This window comes from Protopterus annectens, chromosome 3.part1, assembly GCF_019279795.1.
Source record: "Protopterus annectens isolate FY-2018-M chromosome 3.part1, PAN1.0, whole genome shotgun sequence".
NCBI classification, from domain to species: Eukaryota; Metazoa; Chordata; order Ceratodontiformes; family Protopteridae; genus Protopterus; species Protopterus annectens.
In genome coordinates this window covers 1,807,768,234-1,807,789,527 of record NC_056732.1, presented here as the reverse complement: position 1 = coordinate 1,807,789,527, position 21,294 = coordinate 1,807,768,234, and the positions used below count along the sequence as shown (strand labels likewise).

The window sequence follows — 21,294 nt, the reverse complement described above, 5'->3', positions numbered from 1 at the left end:
ACAAGTGCTAAAATCAAAACTAAGATGCTTAGAATAACAGATAAATTTAATCAGGCTACTAACAAGCAGTAATATATGCATCAGAATAAAAGCACTTGATTACTTAAGAGCACACAGCAAAAATAAGGTGATAAAGTAGAAAGGACACAATTACAGTAAAAGCAGCTGAATAAAGTGTAATTTTTTTTTAGAGTGGAGGGGGAATAAACAGAAGATGGTTAGCCTTCACAAATGCTCTCTTTGTACTCAATAAACTGAGCTGATGAGATGGGACAGGGAGGAGTGACCAAAATCAGTTTTACAAAGGGGGGAGGGATTCTAAAGCCGCCAACATTAAGAGTGCAACAACACTTGGGTGATGGGGTGGGAAAACCAACAAACAATGTAGAGAGAATAGAGGACAAATATAAAAAATGCAGTACAGTGCAATCAAGTGCTAAAAAGTATACTTAGTTGGTATATCAGATGGTTATAGAATCCAACACAGCCAGATAGCTAGCTCTGCACATGAATGTAAGTCTTTGTACTAGAAGTATAACAGGTAAAATAAGCCTCAGGCAATCAGATAAATGCAGAGGTGTTGATCAATAGCTAACACCTTAGGTGGGCTGACTCCAAAGAAAGCAAAACAATCCCCATCTGAAACTAGCTACTGAACTACCCCGAGAAAAAACAATGCAGACAGAATGCAGAGTACAGTGCAATCAAATGCTATTGTAAAATGTTTTTATGTGTGTTTTGTGGAGCCTTTCTCCTCAACTCATTGTAAAATATTTAATCTGCTGCAGGGCTTTTCTCCCCTTGTATATAATTGCTCATCAGCTGTTGTTTAAATGTTTTGAATCTGTTGTGGAGCATTTCTCCCTAGGCCTCCACTGGAAATGGGTCACTGGCTCAGTTGGATTTTCCTGGATACCAAAGGATAAATAAATACAAAAAATAAAGCAGATGAATGGGGAAACCAAGAAAAGGCAAACCTGAAAATACTTAAGGAACACTTAATTATGGCAATATTAAAGGAAGATAATGCTCAAGAATTAATAGTTAAGATAGGGAGAGGTGAGATGAATGGTGATGTATAATCAATCAAAGAAATCTCCAGGAACAACTGGTATTTCTGTGGAAGTCTGGAAGTTACAAGGAAAAAGAGTGATAAAGATTTGGGTAGTTTTGTTTAACAATAAACTTAAGCCCACCAAATTAGCAGCAGACAACCTCCCAAGTGAATACCTACAAATCGCAGCTGATGCTCTGGCCTACCCAGTATCCATCTTGATTAACCAATCTCTGTCAGAAAGTTACGTTCCCACACTGTGGAAAGTATCACATATAATTCCCCTCCACAAAGGCGGACCCTCCACAGAACTAACCAATTACCGCCCCATAGCTATTCTCTCTCCACTCTCCAAAATACTAGAGAGATGCATACACTCTCAGGTCTCAGACTACCTCCTTACTAACAACCTCCTTTCCAGTACTCAGCATGGTTTCCGACCAAACCATAGCACCACCACTGCCTTACTCTCCTTTACTAACACTATCCTTCAGCATAAAAACAATGGCTATCTTTCCTCTGCTACTTTCCTAGACCTATCTAAAGCATTTGACATGGTCCCACACAAACAACTTATCTCTGTCCTCAATAACCTATCCTTCTCACATTCAGTCACCAACTAGTTTCAGAGTTACCTGTCTGACCACCAACAATCCATTGTACGGCAGAATGACATATCTCCCCAACTACCTGTCTCCATAGGGGTTCCCCAAGGATCCATCCTTGGACCCCTACTCTTCTCTGTTTTCACCAATAATCTAGCCTCTGCCACCAAACATGGCACACTCATACAATACGCAGATGACTCAACCACCATCTGCTCAGCCCAGTCCCTACCCAGACTGCAAAACGTCATACAAAAAGCCTTTTCCTTTGTTGAAACTTGGTTATCCGATGCCCAATTAATACTCAACCCAAACAAAACTAAACTACTCATCTTCCAACCCACTAAACATACTCAAAACAACTCTCACTTTAACATCACAGCAAAAGAAAACACCACTATATACCCAACTGAACACACCAAATTGCTAGGAGTGGAAATAGACAATAAACTAAAATTTGGTATTCACATATCCATATCCATAAAAAAGTCCAAAAAAACTAGGAGCGTTATACATAAATAAGCAACTTCTCACCAAAACAGCAAAGATTACAGTAGCAAATTCCCACCTTATCTCTACCCTACTTTATGCCTCTCCAATATATACCAGCCTAAGGCAATGCGATCTAAACAAGCTAGGGACCTCCTACAACAAAATTGCCAAATTCACCACAGGGGCATCCTACCATAGTCACCACTGTCTCTCACTTGCTGAATTAGGCTGGCTTGAACTCCCTCACCTCCTTCAATGGTATCAACTCTCACTCACCCACAAACTAGTAAACCATCCACTAAATGTCCCATCCCTCCAGAATCTACTCCAACCCTATCGCACCACCAGACCACTAAGATCCAGCAACAAAAATCACTTGCAGATCACTAAAGCCAATAACTCTGCTGGTGAAGCACTATTCTCTTGCACCATAGCCAAATTATGGAACTCTCCTACCCACAATTACCTCCATACCATCATGCCCCACTTCAAAACTTTACTAAAAGCGCACCTAAAAACATGCTGGCTATGCCCTTGCAACTCCCGCTCTAATATCACCCACCCCATCCAACCACTACCTTTCTTTCCACTCCACTAACTACCTTGATTATAGCAAGCTCAGATGCTCATAAGCCTAGTACTTATTATACAGCAGGAACTTCTTATTGTAACATTTGTTAATGTCTGTTATGTACTTCACAGATAAAGATTCTAGTTGTCTACTGATGTACTATGTTCTTTATCTGTAAATATGTTGTAAGTAATTGCTATGTAAATTGTTAATCGCTATGTAATCCAATGTAACTACTGTCTGTTTATTTTAACTGTGGAGCTTTTCTCCCCGGGCCTCCACTGAAAATGGACCTATGTCCAGTCGGACACTCCCGGTCAACAAATGTAAATAAATAAATAAAATAAATAAACAATATTTTAAAAGGAGGGACAGTATCAGCATCTTGGAAGAAAGATGGGGTGTCTGTATTACCAAAGAGGGTAAATACCCATCAGCCACAGCTTCATACAGACCAATTGAAATTTTACAAGTAGGGCAATACAAGGCTACTTAATAGCCTATATGAAAGGTCAGAGGTAAGAATTAAGGTGTGGGGGGGTTCCCTTCCATCAAGCTGTGTTTGAACAGATGATCCATGCAGGGGGTATCCTCTTTCTCCTTTGTTATTTGCTTTATACTTAGAGTCACTGGCAAGAAAAATAAGGTAGTCATAAATTCAAGAGTATAATGGATACGGTAACCAAGAAAAGTTAGTTTTATTTGCAATTTATATTAATTTGCATTTGATAAATCCAGAAAAGTACATTTTGATAATGTTTCATGTTCTCAGTATATTACATAAATGAGAACAAAACAACGGTTATCGCAGTAAACTACATACACACACAAGAATTGGTTCAGCAATACCCATATCTATGAGGACATAAAATGAAGTATTTAGGTATACGGATTAAAAAGGATTCTGTTATGACAACTAAGGATATGCAAGAAGAAACTAAACAAAAGATAATACACAAAATGAGAATATGGAAGCTGTTGATTATGGATATGGATAGTAAGATAAAAGCAAGGACAAGTTGTGGACCCTAGTTAATAAAGAATTAACAGAATTTATATGGGAGGGGATGAGGCCAAGAGTCAAATGAAATAAGCTGTTTTTTTCCCTTACAACAAGGTGGTTTACAACAACTAGATTTGAAGTCCACAGTTAAGGCTGACAGATATAACACATGCAGGAGATTACAAATCAAAGTGGAAAGGCATGACAATTAAATGGGGTGGCGTTTCAGAAATAACAGAATAGGATTTGGGATGCAGACCTTTAAGGAGAATAAACAACCATGCAGAGTATTACACTTATAAATTAGCAAAATGTATTATAAAACTTAAGCCAGCATAGGAAAGGAGAAATGAGATTTTAAGAACAAGGCTGACTGCAAGTAGGAGCATAAAAAATAGGCAGGGGGGATAGAATGGAATTTATTTCAGAAAATTATCAACAGGAAAAAGGTTTTAGGAGCAAATATTTATAAAGGTAAAGGTAATAGAGTGGGATGAGGCCAAGTAGAAGCCTAGACTACAGTTTAGACACTGCCTTCCCTACCATGGATTGACACAGTATAGACGGACTGAAAGGGATAGGGGAGCCCTAAGTGAAACACCAACTCTGACTGAGCTTTTAGCGGAGCCTACAACAGCAGATGCTGCTAATTAACAGAGCAAATAAAGTACAGCATCATAACTATAAGAATCAATCAAAAGGGGCTAGAAAAGCTTGGGGAGAAAGAGAATGGAAAGGAAATATACATTGAAATTATAGAAAGACATCTGTTTGACTCTCAACTATACCAGAAAGTCTAGAAGGTTTAAGATCTGTGCTTGGAAACAGCAGACTTTAGAGAATATTTCCTCAGGGAGATAGCAATCGTAGCTATGATGGTAAAGACAGAGGTAACTGGGAACATTTTTGGGGGAATATGTTGAGCTGGCAAGCTTTAAAAATTCCCTACAGAGTACTCTGTCTAAAATGTTGGGGGAACAAAGATTGTAACTAAAAAATATAATTATTTTGCACTGGGATACAGTAACAGAACTGCCTAGACATAGTAAAACCTTGTTAAGTTTAATGCTATTGGGAGCCAAGAAAGCCATTACTAGAAAATGGGAATCAAGGTCCACACCAACATGGACCGAAATATTGGACATTGTAAAGTAGATACAATAATTGGAGACTGGATCTTTAGAAGATGGAAAAAGTGAATGACATATAAATAGATAAATAATTGGACTTTCTGGGATCAAAACATGCAGAAAAGTGTTGAGGGAGAAGAGGAGTCCTAATTAATGAAGTCAGAACTTGAGCAAGCTATGTAATGGAGTGAATGGTAAGTGTTAATGAAGAAAACGTGTACAATGCAGAAAACTGATGAAAATGTTTATAATTTTTTTTTTACTATTGTACAACTGACAGTGTAGTGGTGCAGCAGTTAATGTTGTCACCTCACAGCAAGAGATTCCATGGTTTGATTCTCGGGTGGGTTGTCTTCTGTGCGGAGTCTGCATGTCCTCCCTGCATTCACGTGGGTTTCCTTCAGATACTCCGGTTTCCTCCCACATTCCAAAGACATGCATCTGGAGTGTTTCTCCCCAGGTCTCTACTGAAAATAGGCTTTGTGCTAGTCTGACTTTCCCAGTCAACAAATGTTAAATAAATAAATAACTGTATGTACCCATGTCGCTGTTAACAGTGTGTGAAGTTATTAAAGATGTTAAAAAAAAAAAAAACATCCGAGCAGAGCAACCTTGATTTATTTAACATTTGTTTATTGGGAAAAGTCCAACTTGGAACAAAGTCAATTTTCAGCAGAGGCCCACACGCAAATGCTGCAGAAGCATGTCTTTGTAATGTGGGAGGAAACCGGACCATCCAGAGGAAACCCACACGAATGCAGGGGAAGACATGAAGTCTCCACACAGAAGGAACTCCAGCCAAGAATCAATCCAGAGAACCTCTTGCTGTGAGGTGAGAAACTAACTGCTATGCCACTGCAGAACCCTATATGGTCAAAATTAGAATTTGCTAACTATATTTGCTATGTCAGGATATCCAGTAACTAGTCTTAGCCTCAAAAAGTACTCTGATGGCAGAAAACGCTTTGACCAATAAATGTAAGCCGAGGTAAGTGAGTTGAGACCATCTCTTATGAAACAAGTTAGTCTATCTTTCATCTCACCACAGGCCAGCACATACAAGGCCCTCGTAGAATGACACCAACTTCTTAGTCAGTTGCTGAAGCAGGGTGCCATTCAAGCTCAGAGTCTTGCCTGTATTTAACACATGCAATGTGAAATTCAACACATCCCACTGCATGTCCCTAAAGGTTAAACACTGTAAGTCATGCACACCTATACGGACTGCCTCTGAGTTGTATTCATATATGCCCAGTATAAGGGAATGAAGAGGCCAAGAGACATCTCCAATCCTGGTGCAGGAAAGAAGTCTGTCATCCTGTCCTCATCCTGCCTCATGAAGCATGTTGACTTTTGCATCATCTGCTTATTGTCATTTGTTTCATTTTTTTTTCCTAAATCTTGTTATGTAGCAAGTTGTATCATATTATTGCCAATGTTTATATTGTGGAGACTCTTGTAAACATAAAAAATGTAATGACCTTGTTGTATTTGTACACTGGAGATTTTCTCCTGGGCCTCCACTGAAATTGGCTATGTTTAGCTCAGTGGACTTTCCCGTAAACAAATGTCAGTAAATAAATAAATGAGTATATGCCTGACTTGACATCACCAATGAGTAAGATGCATTGTGTTTGTATTCCATGAATTTGTGGCTGTGTAAGGTTTACTAACTGCTTACTCACTGATATGCGTGAAGGTGGTAATGTTGTGGTACTACTTTTATGCCGAGACTTAACATTCCTATTTCTTGGAGGCTTAAGAAATTGCTTTGATCACCTCAACATATGTTGTCTTGGTGGGTTCTTGAAGAAATATGAGTGATGCTTTGTAGTACTCACAGGGCATTTCTTCTAATGAGAGGCTTTGAAGACCCTTACACTTCTCACAGGTCATACTTTGCATATCAAGCAATAGTTCATTATCTGTGAGCATTAGGCAGTGCCTACACTACCCAGGAATACACAGTGCTAGGAGACTGGCTACAGAAGGGACACAAACTGATTCCCAGTGCTAGGAGCCTGGCTACAGAAGGGACACAAGCTGATTCCTAGTGCTAGGAGACTGGCTACAGAAGGGACACAAACTGATTCCCAGTGCTAGGAGCCTGGCTACAGAAGGGACACAAGCTGATTCCTAGTGCTAGGAGAGTGGCTACAGAAGGGACACAAGCTGATTCCCAGTGCTAGGAGACTGGCTACAGAAGGGACACAAGCTGATTCTCAGTGCTAGGAGACTGGCTACAGAAGGGACACAAGCTGATTTCCAGTGCTAGGAGCCTGGCTACAGAAGGGACACAAACTGATTCCCAGTGCTAGGAGAGTGGCTACAGAAGGGACACAAACTGATTCCTAGTGCTAGGAGACTGGCTACAGAAGGGACACAAGCTGATTCCCAGTGCTAGGAGCCTGGCTACAGAAGGGACACAAGCTGATTTCCAGTGCTAGGAGCCTGGCTACAGAAGGGACACAAACTGATTCCCAGTGCTAGGAGCCTGGCTACAGAAGGGACACAAACTGATTCCCAGTGCTAGGAGACTGGCTACAGAAGGGACTCAAGCTGATTCTCAGTGCTAGGAGCCTGGCTACAGAAGGGACACAAGCTGATTCCCAGTGCTAGGAGACTGGCTACAGAAGGGACACAAGCTGATTCCTAGTGCTAGGAGCCTGGCTACAGAAGGGACACAAGCTGATTCCCAGTGCTAGGAGCCTGGCTACAGAAGGGACACAAGCTGATTCCCAGTGCTAGGAGCCTGGCTACAGAAGGGACACAAGCTGATTCCCAGTGCTAGGAGACTGGCTACAGAAGGGACACAAGCTGATTCCCAGTGCTAGGAGCCTGGCTACAGAAGGGACACAAGCTGATTCCCAGTGCTAGGAGCCTGGCTACAGAAGGGACACAAGCTGATTCCCAGTGCTAGGAGCCTGGCTACAGAAGGGACACAAGCTGATTCCCAGTGCTAGGAGCCTGGCTACAGAAGGGACACAAACTGATTCCTAGTGCTAGGAGCCTGGCTACAGAAGGGACACAAACTGATTCCCAGTGCTAGGAGCCTGGCTACAGAAGGGGCACAAGCTGATTTCCAGTGCTAGGAGACTGGCTACAGAAGGGACTCAAGCTGATTCCCAGTGCTAGGAGCCTGGCTACAGAAGGGACACAAGCTGATTCCCAGTGCTAGGAGACTGGCTACAGAAGGGACACAAGCTGATTCCTAGTGCTAGGAGCCTGGCTACAGAAGGGACACAAGCTGATTGTCTTTCATGTCAGACACCAGGAGAGTTTATTTATATGTGTGTGTGTGTGTGTGTGTGTGTGTGTGTGTGTGTGTGTGTGTGTGTGTGTGTGTGTATGTGTGTGTGTGTAGTGTATATACACATACATACACATTGATTACAGTGTGGTAGAAGATTGACATATCACTAAATTGAACACACAACAGCCAACATGATATTTTGAACTCCACACTATCCAAAATGCACAACATTGACCCTACTAGACATTGCAAAAGGAATGCACATTCCTTTTGTAATCTTTAAAACCCCTCCATAACACTAGCACCTATTTTTTTTTCTGATTAGTTGTAGTGTCACGGAAACTTTTTTTTTTTTTTTTTTTTTTTTTTATTTAAGGTGTAGTATTAGGGACAGGCCCAGGGTTAGAGTTAGTATGGGCAAGGGTCTTTGCTTAAGTACACAGAACAGATAGATCAGTCACTCGTACAGGTACAGATTTGCTAGACCTTGAGCTGGTAATTCTTGGCTTAATCCATTTTGATTGGATACCTGGTACATAACATTCAGGCTGACAGTCAGCAGTATCTGGTCAAAAATGTCACCCATTTCATCAGACTGTAACATTTCACTGGTTGACACAGAATAGGAACATGGCTTTACAACTTTTTGCACTGATATATCTGTAAGGTCCCACTTTTTGTCTCTGTTTAACTTTAAGTGGTCAGCTTGACCAGGCTGCAAAACAGTAGCTTTGTAGAATGGCAATGATCATAAAATGTTTTGCCTAAAGCTTCTGCATTTTGGTAATTTCTTTTTGTGGTATGGTACTGTATTTATCGCTCTTGGTTATAATTTTTCCATTTTCCTTTTTGTGGTATGGTACAGTATTTATTGCTCTTGGTTATAATTTTTCACTAACACTGACATAGCATTTCATGGGTGGCCGTGTTCGTATAGCTGTTAGTGTTGCCACCTCACAGCAAGAGGTTCTCTGGTTTGAGTCTTGGCCGGGCTGCATTCTGTGCAGAGTCTGCATGTACTCCCTGTGGTTATGTGGGTTTCCTCTCACATCCCAAAGATATGCTGAAGGTGGATTGGGCACTCTAAATTGGCCCTAGGTATGTGTGCGTGTGTGTATGTGCCTTCTGTGGAAGGTTGGGCACCAGGCTGGCAACTCAACACCGCAAAACCTCTCTGCCAATCATTCTGCAGACCATTGTTCTGCTGTGGTGACCCCTAACAGAAAAAGCTGCAAGAAAAAGAAGACTGATGTAGCAGTTCGTATTTGTCTTCCAGGTATTAGTTGTGAAAGACTTACTTTGGTAGCACTATGGCAAATTTCTCAGTATGCTACAAGAGCTTTATGAGGATCAGAATGTCTTAATGTCCTTTTGCTGTTTGAGCTGCCCTCTCAACTTCACAGTCTGATTCAGGATAGTGAGGACTTGATATAGTATGAGTAGATAATCATCCACAAACTTTTGAACTCACTGGACACAAACTGTTTATCATTGTACTGTATCTCGAGAACACAGTGTTGAATCAGGTTATGATTTGTTGGAAAGTTGTAGATGTCACATGAGCCATTTTAATGTCACAAGAATAGCAACCAATAACAAGGAATTTTTGTCAGTGAATTCACAGTCTGCAACTATCTTTTGCCAAGGGCCCTTTGGCAATGATGTTGGTATTAATGGCTTATGTCTCTGAAATGCACAATACAAAATTGGCACTTGGATATTAAGCAAGGTTTTGGTTGATACTTGATCAACATACAGACACTCTGTCTCACTCTCTGCATTTATCGAGTCCTTGATGACCCTCATGAATGGGTTATAGCACCTCTGCTCACTGGTTTTTGGGTACTGCAATACTGTTTTGATACAGCCACATTAAGCCATCAAGTTAAAATAACTGTGCTCTGACTGCTTAATACTTTTTGTGCATGATCTGGTCGGTTTGTGTCCAATGATTTGGCGACCCATCACTCACATATAGGACAACTGCTTGTAACTCAGGATTTCACTGATAGGTTTGTTTTAGCTTTTCTTGCTTTTTGGTGGTCACAGACCATTTAATTGTTATACATTTAGGTTACGATATCAGTTTCAGTCTCAGACAATGTATGGGCACATATAGGATTTCGAGACAACATCTCTGCAGCAACCAGTTATTTGATAGCAATGTCCACAGCTCTTCTACTTAATTAGCTCAGTCTCATTATCACTTTGTTATCTAGGTGACACTTTGTCAAGATCATATGAGTTGAATAATGGAAGTAGTGTTTTTTGGTCAAGCCCTAATTGCAACCTAGAGAATTTCTCACATACCTACACATCTACAGGACATTATTTTTCAATTTGTGAGTAGCTCTCTCAACATTGGAGCTATAGACCATAGCTACTAGCATCTGCACTCACTATGGTTTGCTTAGTGACATCACAGAATGCTAGCACCAAAACAGTAGAAAGCATTTATCTGACCTTGTCCAAAGTCTGGGCTTGAGTACGTTCATAGGAGCATGGCACATCTTCTTTAACAACTCTATTCAAGGACAGAAAGTGCTGGAAAGGTCTGAAAAAAACATGCCCAAATACAGTAAAGTCTCACTTAACTGGCACCAGTGGGGATTGGTAGATGCAGGTTAAGTGCATGTTCTGGTTGCTTGAGATATGCTTTGCGATTTTTGATTGGCTCATATACCAGCATACAAGCCAATCAAAAATCACAGAGCCTCTTCTGTTCAATGTGCAACAGCCCACTGTTCTGCATTGAACAGGAGAAGCTCTGCTTTGCCATTTTTTATTTTCTTGTATGCTAGTATACAAACCAATCAAAATGGAAAAGCCAAGCCTCTTCTTTCAATATGGAACAGCAGGCTGTTCCTTATTGGCAAGAAGAGGCTCCCCTTTGGGATTTTTGCTTGGCACGTATGCTGGCATACGCGCCAATCAAAAATCGCAAAGCGGAGCGACTACTACTCAATGCGGAACTGTTCCAAATTGAGTAGAAATGGCTCTGCTTTGTGATTTTTGTTCCGCATTGAGTAAAAGTGGCTCCACTTTGTGATTTTTGATTGGTTTCTAACCGGCATATGAGCCAATCAAATACCGGTTGCTTAAGTCCCAGATAATGGGGATTTTACTGTAGCTGATAATGGTTAAGTTTGCCTAAGTGCAGATGGAACATGCGGTTCAATTATAGTTCTGACTTTCTTGTTCCTGGTTTGATATCACTAACACATAAATGGTGACTAATATACTATAGGTCTGCCTGACTAGGGCAGAATTTATCTCTTTTGAGCCTGAGACCTGAATTTTGAGAATTACTTGCAGTACTGCCTCTAACCCTGAATTATGTGTTTGCTTATCTGAGACACAAATACCAAGGTGTCATCCATAAAAACAACAATCCAGTCCAAACTCCTGAGCAAATTAGTCATAAGATACAAGACATAAGATATTGAAAATTTAAGGTGCAGATGTCTTACAAAATGGTAACGTTTTGAAACAAGATCATCCCCTGGTGTAATAAACATTGCTAATGTTTGCCTTTCTTTATTTAAGGGTATTTGGCAGAAATCGCTGGAAACATCTAGCACAGAAATCACTCTTGTATTTACTAGCTTGGATACTATGTCTACAAGGGTAGGCAGTAAAAACTTTTCCCACACAAGTGCATCATTTAACTTTTTCAGTTTGGCACAAATTCTCACTTGACCACTCTTTTAATTACAGGGATCACAGGAACACAACACTCAGTCAAATCAGTAACACTTTTAATAATGTCAATATCTTGTGTTTGTTTGAAATCTGCTTCCTCTTTGGATAGCAAAGGAGATGGCACCCATCACAGTTGGAGCAACACTGGATTTTAAATTGATTTTCACCAGTGCACAGTTAAAGCAGGCTCACATCACTAAACAGATCAAGCATTTTTTTTTTATTAAGCTCACTGAGTAAAGGATTTCATTAGCTTCTTTGTCTAATTTTGTAGTTACTCACAATTGTGCACATATCTGTCCCCTAGCAGATTAGGAAAATGGCTTTGAGAAGTCAAATGGCTCTGCTGGATTAAGTTTAGTCATGTCAGCAAGAAATTCAGTAATTCAATGGCAAATACCTTAAATTTAGTATAACAAGTACTTAAGAAGGTAATATATTGATTTTTAGTAAAAACAACTATATCTGAGCATTTTGGATCACTTTGTGTGGTATGGCATGATTTCATAACTAGTAATGGCATTTTTTATTTTATGTTCATTGTGAACTCCTGGTTCTGACACTGTGTATGGTGGTGGTACAAAAATACAGGCTGTTACAAGTACAAACCATCAGAAAGAACTTTATTACAAATAATATGTAGCACAGCAAAAAAAAAGAAGCTAAAAAATCATCAACTCACACTCAACTGCCCAACAGCTCAGTACTCCAAGTGCATTATGGTACATTTATTCTTAAAAGGGTAGCACTGTACATTTCACTTAAAGAAGCAACAAATGTATGCACATATATACAATATATAGTCAATAATGTAACTTTACTCTACTTTTCCTAACAATGTATGGGGCGGATTATATAGGAACATTACAGATAGGATAGATTTTAATGGCTTGTGACAGTGCTGTGGACTGTTCCCACTCTGGGTGGTGCATAGCTCAGTGCAGCACAGCAGGATGGGAGTGCAAAGGCACACAAGGCACTGCAGTTTAAACCCAAGAAAACATTTGTTCTGTGGGTTAATGAAAGAGCATCAACAAGTTAAGTCTACCTCAAAAAGCAAACTCTCAGTGCTAAAAACAAACACTTTCCCCCAGAATAAAATTTCGCAAAACATGTTTCATGTCATTTTCAGTACATAGGTAATAGCATAAGACTGCAGTGATGAATGTGAAAACCTGCTAATAATGTAAGTCAAGCTGACATAAGAAAGTTCCAGCCACAGTGCACTCTCCTGGGGACTGTCCAGGTAGACAGCTTTGACGTGTTCTTAGAATATGGCAGCCATGTCTTAATGTGATATAGTCTATCACAAATCTTGGAGGGCATCTTATTGTTTAATTACTTTATGTTATTCCTGAAATATTCTCCTATTTTTTCTACACTATTTGCAGCAGTATGACATTAAAAAGACTTTCTCTTTTCAGCAGAACACATTCTGAAAAGTTAAAATTAACAGTTCTGCACTTGAGTGGTCACAGAATGGCCAAAACATTGTTTAATCACATACTGAAATAAGTCATTAAACCTCTTACCATGAATAATCACTTCGTTTTTCTTCATACAGTTCAACAGAGGCTCAAACTGAACATTCAGTGATTTGTGCAGATCCCTCATCTTTAACTTAATTTTCTTCTGTATCTCTATCTACAATATTCAGGGATTTCACAGAAAAAGACTAAGTCAGTAATGAAAAACTGTTAAAAAAATTGCTTTTACACAATCCAGACAGCCCACAAATGCTCCAGTATAAAACAGATTTATTTATTTTAGACACGTAACATAAAACTGGACCATTAAGTTTATGTCACAGAAGAGCTTATTAACAAGTCTCACCATCTCAGCTATCAGTAGTGGCTTCTAATTTCCTAGCAGTCTACCTTCTGGTATGATCACCCAATGACATCATGCAATTCACACACACTTGAGGGGCAAAATTCATGCCTCCTCTTTAGCTCTTAGGCTACTCAAAGGAACATCCACTTTGCTTCCATTGCATGACCACACTCCTGATAGTCCTGATCACTTTTTTTGTTGTGTCTTTCGGCTTTTCCTGGTTAGGGGTCACCACAGCAGAACTCCGGTCCTCTAATGATTGGTAGTTGATTCTTACGTGCCGAGTTACCAGCCCTGATGCACAACCTTCAATGAAGGTAAGCCCATTCATGCATGTGTCCACGCAGAAGACGCTCTAGCTGAGAATTGAACCGGACAGCGTCTTACTGTGAGGCGACAACGCTACCGCAGCACCACCACCGCGGATGTATGAGAAAGGCAAAGATAACATTCCAGCTTGCTGTCACGCTCACACACACACGCACACACACACACACCCACACACACACACACACACACACACACACACACACACACACACACACACACACACACACACACACACACAATGAAGACTTAAAGCAACACGGGAAAAGAAGGCTTGGAAATTTCAAGCTCTACTACAACAAAGACTTCTGGAGACTGTAGTAACAGAAGATAGCATAGAAATGCTTGTTCCCGAATGTTAGACAGCTGAGAAGTTATTCCTCTGCTCTGTAGGGCAGCTGTGGTTCTATTTATTTCCACTGCTGTAATCTGCTTGGTGAAACCAGGCAACATACCTCTCAATTGTACAGATTTTTGCCTCATATTTTTGCCCATTTTTCATAAAATTATGTTTTTCCTGGCAAATTAGTGCCAAATCATTAAAGATTAAAGTTAGAAAATAATGACAGACATTTGAGTTTCAGACTGCATAGCCTTCAAAAAATTCATGCTAATGCAAACACTGTTATCCTATCAACTTTCTAAACTTGTAAGAGCAATATTTAAAAATTGTCCCTATTTTTGGGCTTTTGTCCCACTTTTATTTATGGCTTTGTCCAGATTACTTGCTCTAAGAGGGTAAGAGATATGAGCTGTGGTCTAATACAACCTACAGCATTCTGTTTTGACACAGATTTCTCCTTTAAAGGGACAATCCCAGCGTTTATAATTCGGGTCGACACTAAATACCATTAAAGTAACGCCCACTTGTTCACGTCACTCAAATTCCCACCCACAGTGTCAATTTGCCTATAAACATCCTGTATATCTTTTGTTCCAATCTTGCTTTGGCTCCGAATCTCAATTGTGCCTTAGCTTTGTATTCCTCTCACGTTGCTACTGGGTTAACGATTTGCTGCATCTTTCCTCACATCCTGTCCCCACATGTAATCATTTTTTCAGCTGGTCAATAAGTGAAGTTTCTCTAAATTATGTTGGTTGATTGTCTTTTTTTAATAAATTATTTCTTATATATGTGCTGATATATTCAGCTGTAAACCCAAGCAGGCAGTTACAGTAAATAACTGCTGAATGCTCCCGTTCTGCTGTTTGCATTCAGTTCAGTATTTTTTCATACTTCTCAGCTGTACAGACTCTCGTACAATATCCATGAATTTTGTCTATTATTTCTGGTCTGGTTTTCACAAAATTGTGCTTTTCTGGCACATTAGTGGTGAATCTTTCAGGACTGAAGTTAAACGATACTGACAGGCATTTGTTTTTAAAACTTCATGACCTTTAGTAAATTCATGATAATGCAGAACCTGTAATTCCATCAACTGACTAATTTGTAATACACTAAGGTTTTAAAATAGTCCCTATGTTTATATATGTTTTTGTCCAGATTTCCTGCTTTAAAAAGTTAAAAGGTATGTTTCCAGTGTCCTTGTCAGATGCTAAATCCATCCTCTCACGCGAGTGTTCCTTTTCCACAATGTTGCCATATGACATATGTCTTCCACGCACGATCGTTACACTTTTACAGGGGTTAGATGTTTCAATAGAGTGCTTCTCAACTGCTCCTGCCGTTAAAAGTTTGCCGTTTAGAATGTCCACAATGAACGATCGTTCTAAACGGCAAAGTTTTACTGGCAATAATTGATAAGCGCTTAATATTGAAACGTTGGTCCCAAGTACAAGACTGAAGTTAAGTACTAATAAAATGTGATTCGATACAGTTTTGGTTCCCATCTATAAGGCTGTTGTAAGGTCTTATGTAAAATATTGTAGAACTGCTTGTACCTATAATTGTTCACAATGCATAAGGTTGGGAAAAAATGTAGAAGTATTTACTCTAAACAGATACAAAGAGCTAAACATCTAAAGAGCAGGACTCGACTGGAGCCATTATCCCTGTATTCAGTATGGTGCAGTTTGGTCCAGGGTTATCTTATAATTGTGTATACATGTATGAACGATGTCACTATGCTGTTTTTCCTTGGTATGGAAACAAGCCACCACATGTATGGTACTAGGAATAATACATTTTTGGTTTCATGTGTCCACAATAGGGCAGGTAAATTATGGAATGAATTACCACTAGGGATTAGAAAGGTTTGTAGTCTTTTTTTTTTTCTTTTTTTCTTTTAGAAAGGCTTCTAATATGGATAATGTCAATGCTGATTTAGGAAAATGGTGCAGGGAAGAGGTTTTATGGAGTTTGTCAAAAGGTGGGAAACCTGTTGAGGCTCTGAGTTTGTGTAATACTGAACGGAGAACATACCTTTATTGTGAGTATAACTGGGACCATTGCTTTTGCAGAATGTCAGAATTGTCTTGATATATTTCTTTATCTGAAAAGGAAACTATGACTGTCAGTTCTTATCATGTTACTGCAGCAACCAGCTGCTGCACTACAGTACCTATTTCATCAGTGATTAATGTTCACTTGGCATAGAATATCAGTGATATATTCATTTACAGACACACACACACACACACACACACACACACACACACACACACACACACACACACACACACACACACACACACACCAATGTCAATACCTTAGAAAAATTGCAACACTGATGTATAATTGAATCATCACCCAAAGTACTGCCAAAGACCCATTATTTCTTAGGCAGTGATGTTTTTTTACTTACTTTTCGGTCTGGACTAGAAAGTTCTCTGGACAGTATCAAAAATAAACAGATCATCTTTCACAGTGATATTATCCAGACAATATCAAACATATTGCATATGGGCACAGGAGGCAGTGCAGTAGACCCTATCAGACAATAAAAGCACTTATATAAACTGCATGGCTAGTTACACAAGAAACCTGATCCACCAACAAGTGTAAGGAATCTATGTATTCAGCAGCCAAAACTGAATATTAACTTATGAGTGAACCTGTGAAATGCCAATGATTAGTCTGAATTTGATGGAGCCGCCACCAATGTTTGTTATTTTGCTTATACCATGTATAGTATTGATCTCACCTTGGTTGAGCACAGACTGTAGATACAGCCTTACCTCACAGATACACTTGTGTAAAGGCCAAGAGTGCAGTACGTTTTTCCCAAGATATACAAAGGATATCCATGTATTTGAATACTGTTCAGTTCTGTCTGACTGCCTTTTTATTTTCTCAAAATTGGTATAAAAGAATGAGATCTCAAGATAATGTGCAACAGCACAAATCATCATTACATACTATAATATATAGCAATCATACTATAATCAGTTTATTTATTTACTCACTGGGCAGAGCTGATTTACAGGGGAGGCCAGATAAAAAAGGACCACATTACAACACAGAGTAATACATTTACATTTTAGAATCTAGTCTGACAAGGAAACAGTCACAGGATAAGTTAATATATGTTTTACATCTGTGACATGTCTGAGCAATTGATATGTGTAAACAGTAATTGCTAACTAATAGGCAAATCAGCAATTAAAAAGGAGTGGATACATCAGCAAACAGTGTGTAACTACTGCAGTGCAATGAATTAAAGCAAATCCTGTAATCTGGTAGAGCGAGCATTGGTAGAAAAGTAACACACCAGTTATGTACAGGTGGAGAGACTTATTATTTAAACTGGAGTTAAATACTTTAGGTAAAAAGCAGCTTGTTAACTCTAGTAAACAATTGGCTATATTAAACTATAGTTATTCTAAGCATTAAAAGAAAATAGGCTTTTTATATAAATTTGTAAGCCTGCTATAAAAAAAATCAGTTACCATAAACGTAGCTGCCTTTTCTCAGAGCTCAGTAGATGGCGAGAGAAATGTGTGAAGTGTCAAACTTATAGCTGATGTACAGCTCTGGGATAGGTGTTAATGACCAAATCAAGCCAATGTTATTGAATCGTTAAATATTATAATAGTGAGAGGAATGTAAAAGATCAGACCTTGCTTGGATAAGCTGGAAAATAACCAGTTATTTGGCCATGTGTGGCTAGGTAGAAGTGAATTGAAAATAGACAGAGCTAGGTGAAGTAAGATGTCACAAGGTAAAAAAGAATAGAAGAAAATGAAAGAATACACAAGATAAAATGAAAATGAGGGGATAATACAATTGGTTGCTGAGGGGCTGAAAATGTTAGCTGATTGAGAGAAGTAAACTAGGATGAAATGCTGAGAAGTTATGTACTAGAAGAAATGCCATGATGATCAGAAGGGATCATCGATCGTACAGCTGCAATATTTCTGAGCATTCCAATAACCTCTAATGTCTTCCTTGAAGACATTTCTATACTGCTTTGCATGAAGTTCACACACAAGTGAGTTTCTTTGGCTTTGCTACAGATACTGGCAGGTGTTCATCCACATACATTAATTGATGATTAAAAGGCTAATGACCCCAGGGAGGACCTTTTTAAGCCCAGCCATGGTTAGTGTATGTCCTTAATATAACTACTAGGTGACACTTTAAGATGGGCAAATGGTTGAGCAGACTTCTTCTGTGGACAAGTGCAGACTTTTCTGATTTAATTTTGCTTTTTTAATGCAAGTCTGCTAAAGGTTCTTACAGTGACTCAGTGATAAGTCTTGCACTGAACTTGCAAGATATATTTTTTGTAAGAGGATGTTCTTTTGTATGTTGTGTAAGCAGACATGGCAGTAAGTACAGCAGCTTCCATAATGAGATATGAAATTAATTAAGATGCAGGCAATCTTTTTCATTGGCTGATTAATAAGAAATCTTTCAGGCTTTGCAGCCTTCCTACAAGCTAGTTTCTTTTGGAGGTGACAGAGTTACAGTGCTTTGCAAAGTGCAATTTGTAGTCAGTTTGCAATCCAAAGTGTTTAAACTCTTCTATAATTTCAATTACAGTATTTCATTTTGGCAAGTTTGATATTGTGGGTGCTATGATGTCATGGGTGTGTTATGATTTAGTAGTGGAGCTGTGTTGCCTTACCAAATCTGCAGGTGGAGGAAGGCTTCCTGTAACTTACAATTTTGACTATTGCAAGTCAGAAACAGAGTAGAGTTGAATATTCTGCATGTTAAATATATTTTGCAAACATTTTCCTACATTTTGTTGATTACTATGTAGATGAAGAAGGGTCAACAATGGAATGGTAGGGTATTCCAGTAGTTATAGAGTAGAATAATAAATAACTACATAGAGATAAGTTAGCCAGGTAGCCTTGAAACTAAGATAGTTTAGTTGACTTTATTTCACAAGCAGACAGTATGGCTACTACTAAGGAATGATTAACAGTTCTGCATGCTTTCAATGGGTCAATGCAGGAGCCACCAGTAAGAATGTAGACATACAACATAATGCATACCGTGGCATTGTTACTATAACATAATGCATACTCTGGTACTGTTACTACAATGTAATGCATATGCTGGTACAGTTACTATAACATAATGCATACTCTGGTACTGTTACTATAACATAATGCATACTCTAGTACTGTTACTACAATGTAATGCATACTCTGGTACTGTTGCATACAGTTGTTTGCATAGCTGTGCAGTGAAACAGAGAACAGGATATACTTTACAACAACAGTATGACTATAAGTAATGTGCATACTCAGTAAAGATCTAAGGAGATCATTTGTGATATATATATATATATATATATATATATATATATATATATATATATATATATATATATATATATATATATATATATATATATATATATATATATGTCATTTGTGATATAAATCCCTATGTCACAAGATGGGTGGCCAACCACCTCACTGACAGAATCCACACTGTGAAAGTAGCAGACTCCAAATCCGACTTCAGACCAGTGACAAGTGGAGTACCACAGGGTTCAGTCCTGGGTCCTCTCCTGTTTGGTATCTACTATTCTGAAGTACAGGCTAACACAGAAGGTCTTTGGCTAACAAAGTTTGCAGATCACTGCAAACTAGGAGCCATAATCGAAACTCCTAATGATGTGGACATCCTACTAAAGGGCCTCACTGAGACAGATGCCTGGTGTCAAAGCCATGGCCTCAAGCTCAATGCCAAAAAGTGCATTGTCATCCCCTTTGGTAAAAACTCTGTACCCATGAACTACAACATAGGCGGTAGTAGACTTAACACCGAAAGTGTGATAAGAGACCTTGGGACACAGGTGGACAGTAGTCTCTCATTTGATAATCACATCACCACAGTAGTCAGGAAATCCTTCTACGTGCACACCTCATCACAAAAGGTTTCTCATCCAGAAAAAAAAGAGGTCATTTTTCCCCTCTACTCATCGCTCATTAGACCCATTATAGAGTACAAACACCCCTTTTGGTATGTACCTCACAAGACATCTACAACAACTGGAAAGGCCACAGAAAAACCTCACAAAGAGGATTACAGGCCTCAAACAGATGCCCTACGTAGACCGTCTCAAAAAACTCCAGCTTTACTCCGTCGCATATCGCCTACTCAGAGTGATCTCTGCCTAACATACAAAACTATGTCAAACCCAGAGCTGTTGGACATGCTCCACTTTAAGAAATCCCAATCCCTCCGAGCTACACGCTCTAGGAACCTAAACCTTGTCACCACAATAAACAGAACATGCCGGAGGGATAGATTCCTGTCCCAGAGATGTCCCATACTCTGGAATAAACTACCTATCTATATCAAACAAAGCTCCTCATTAGCTCTCTTCAAGAAAAACCTTGATGATTGGATGAGAAATAGGAAATTCACCCCGGGGATCACCTCTGTGGCTCTGTTCGACAGTGGCACAGGAAAATAATTTTCTTGGGTGGCAAAAGCCAGGGTACCTTTTTGGCTGGGCTTGTATAGGGCCCCAGGGCCGATAGCCTAGTACCTACCTATGAACCTATGATGTATGCCATCTGTTCAGTTGTGTGCTAGAATGAAACTGTTGCAAATTTTTCCACCTGTGGAAAAACTTATTTTCACTATACTAGGCATTCATTATTTTTTCTCCATCATTAATGTACATGCCTGTTTTTTCTTAAGTGTACAAAAAAGTACACATTTTTGTATAACATTGTATCACTACATGATACACGTTATAGGGTAAGTCAGAGTAAGATTTCTGCTACTTTTCAATGTAACTGAATATCAGGATATGCTTTACTGAGTCCTTTAATATTGAGACTGAATGACTGAAAAACACACATAGATACTAAGTCTGAGATTGCCATTTCTTGGAATGTTCTATTTTCTCTGAGTTATGATGATCTTCAGAGTTGGGATATATATATATAT

General features: G+C 39.2%; 1 protein-coding gene across 1 annotated transcript in view; it reads right to left on the bottom strand.

Moving 5' to 3' along the window:
• The window catches only part of LOC122798682, a 1,155,618-nt gene that overhangs the window by 968,016 nt on the left and 166,308 nt on the right, over positions 1-21,294 (bottom strand). Inside the window, exon 3 of the mRNA XM_044067774.1 lies at positions 13,343-13,454. Coding sequence (XP_043923709.1) covers positions 13,343-13,454 — 112 coding nt within the window. The remainder of the gene's footprint in view (positions 1-13,342; positions 13,455-21,294) is intronic.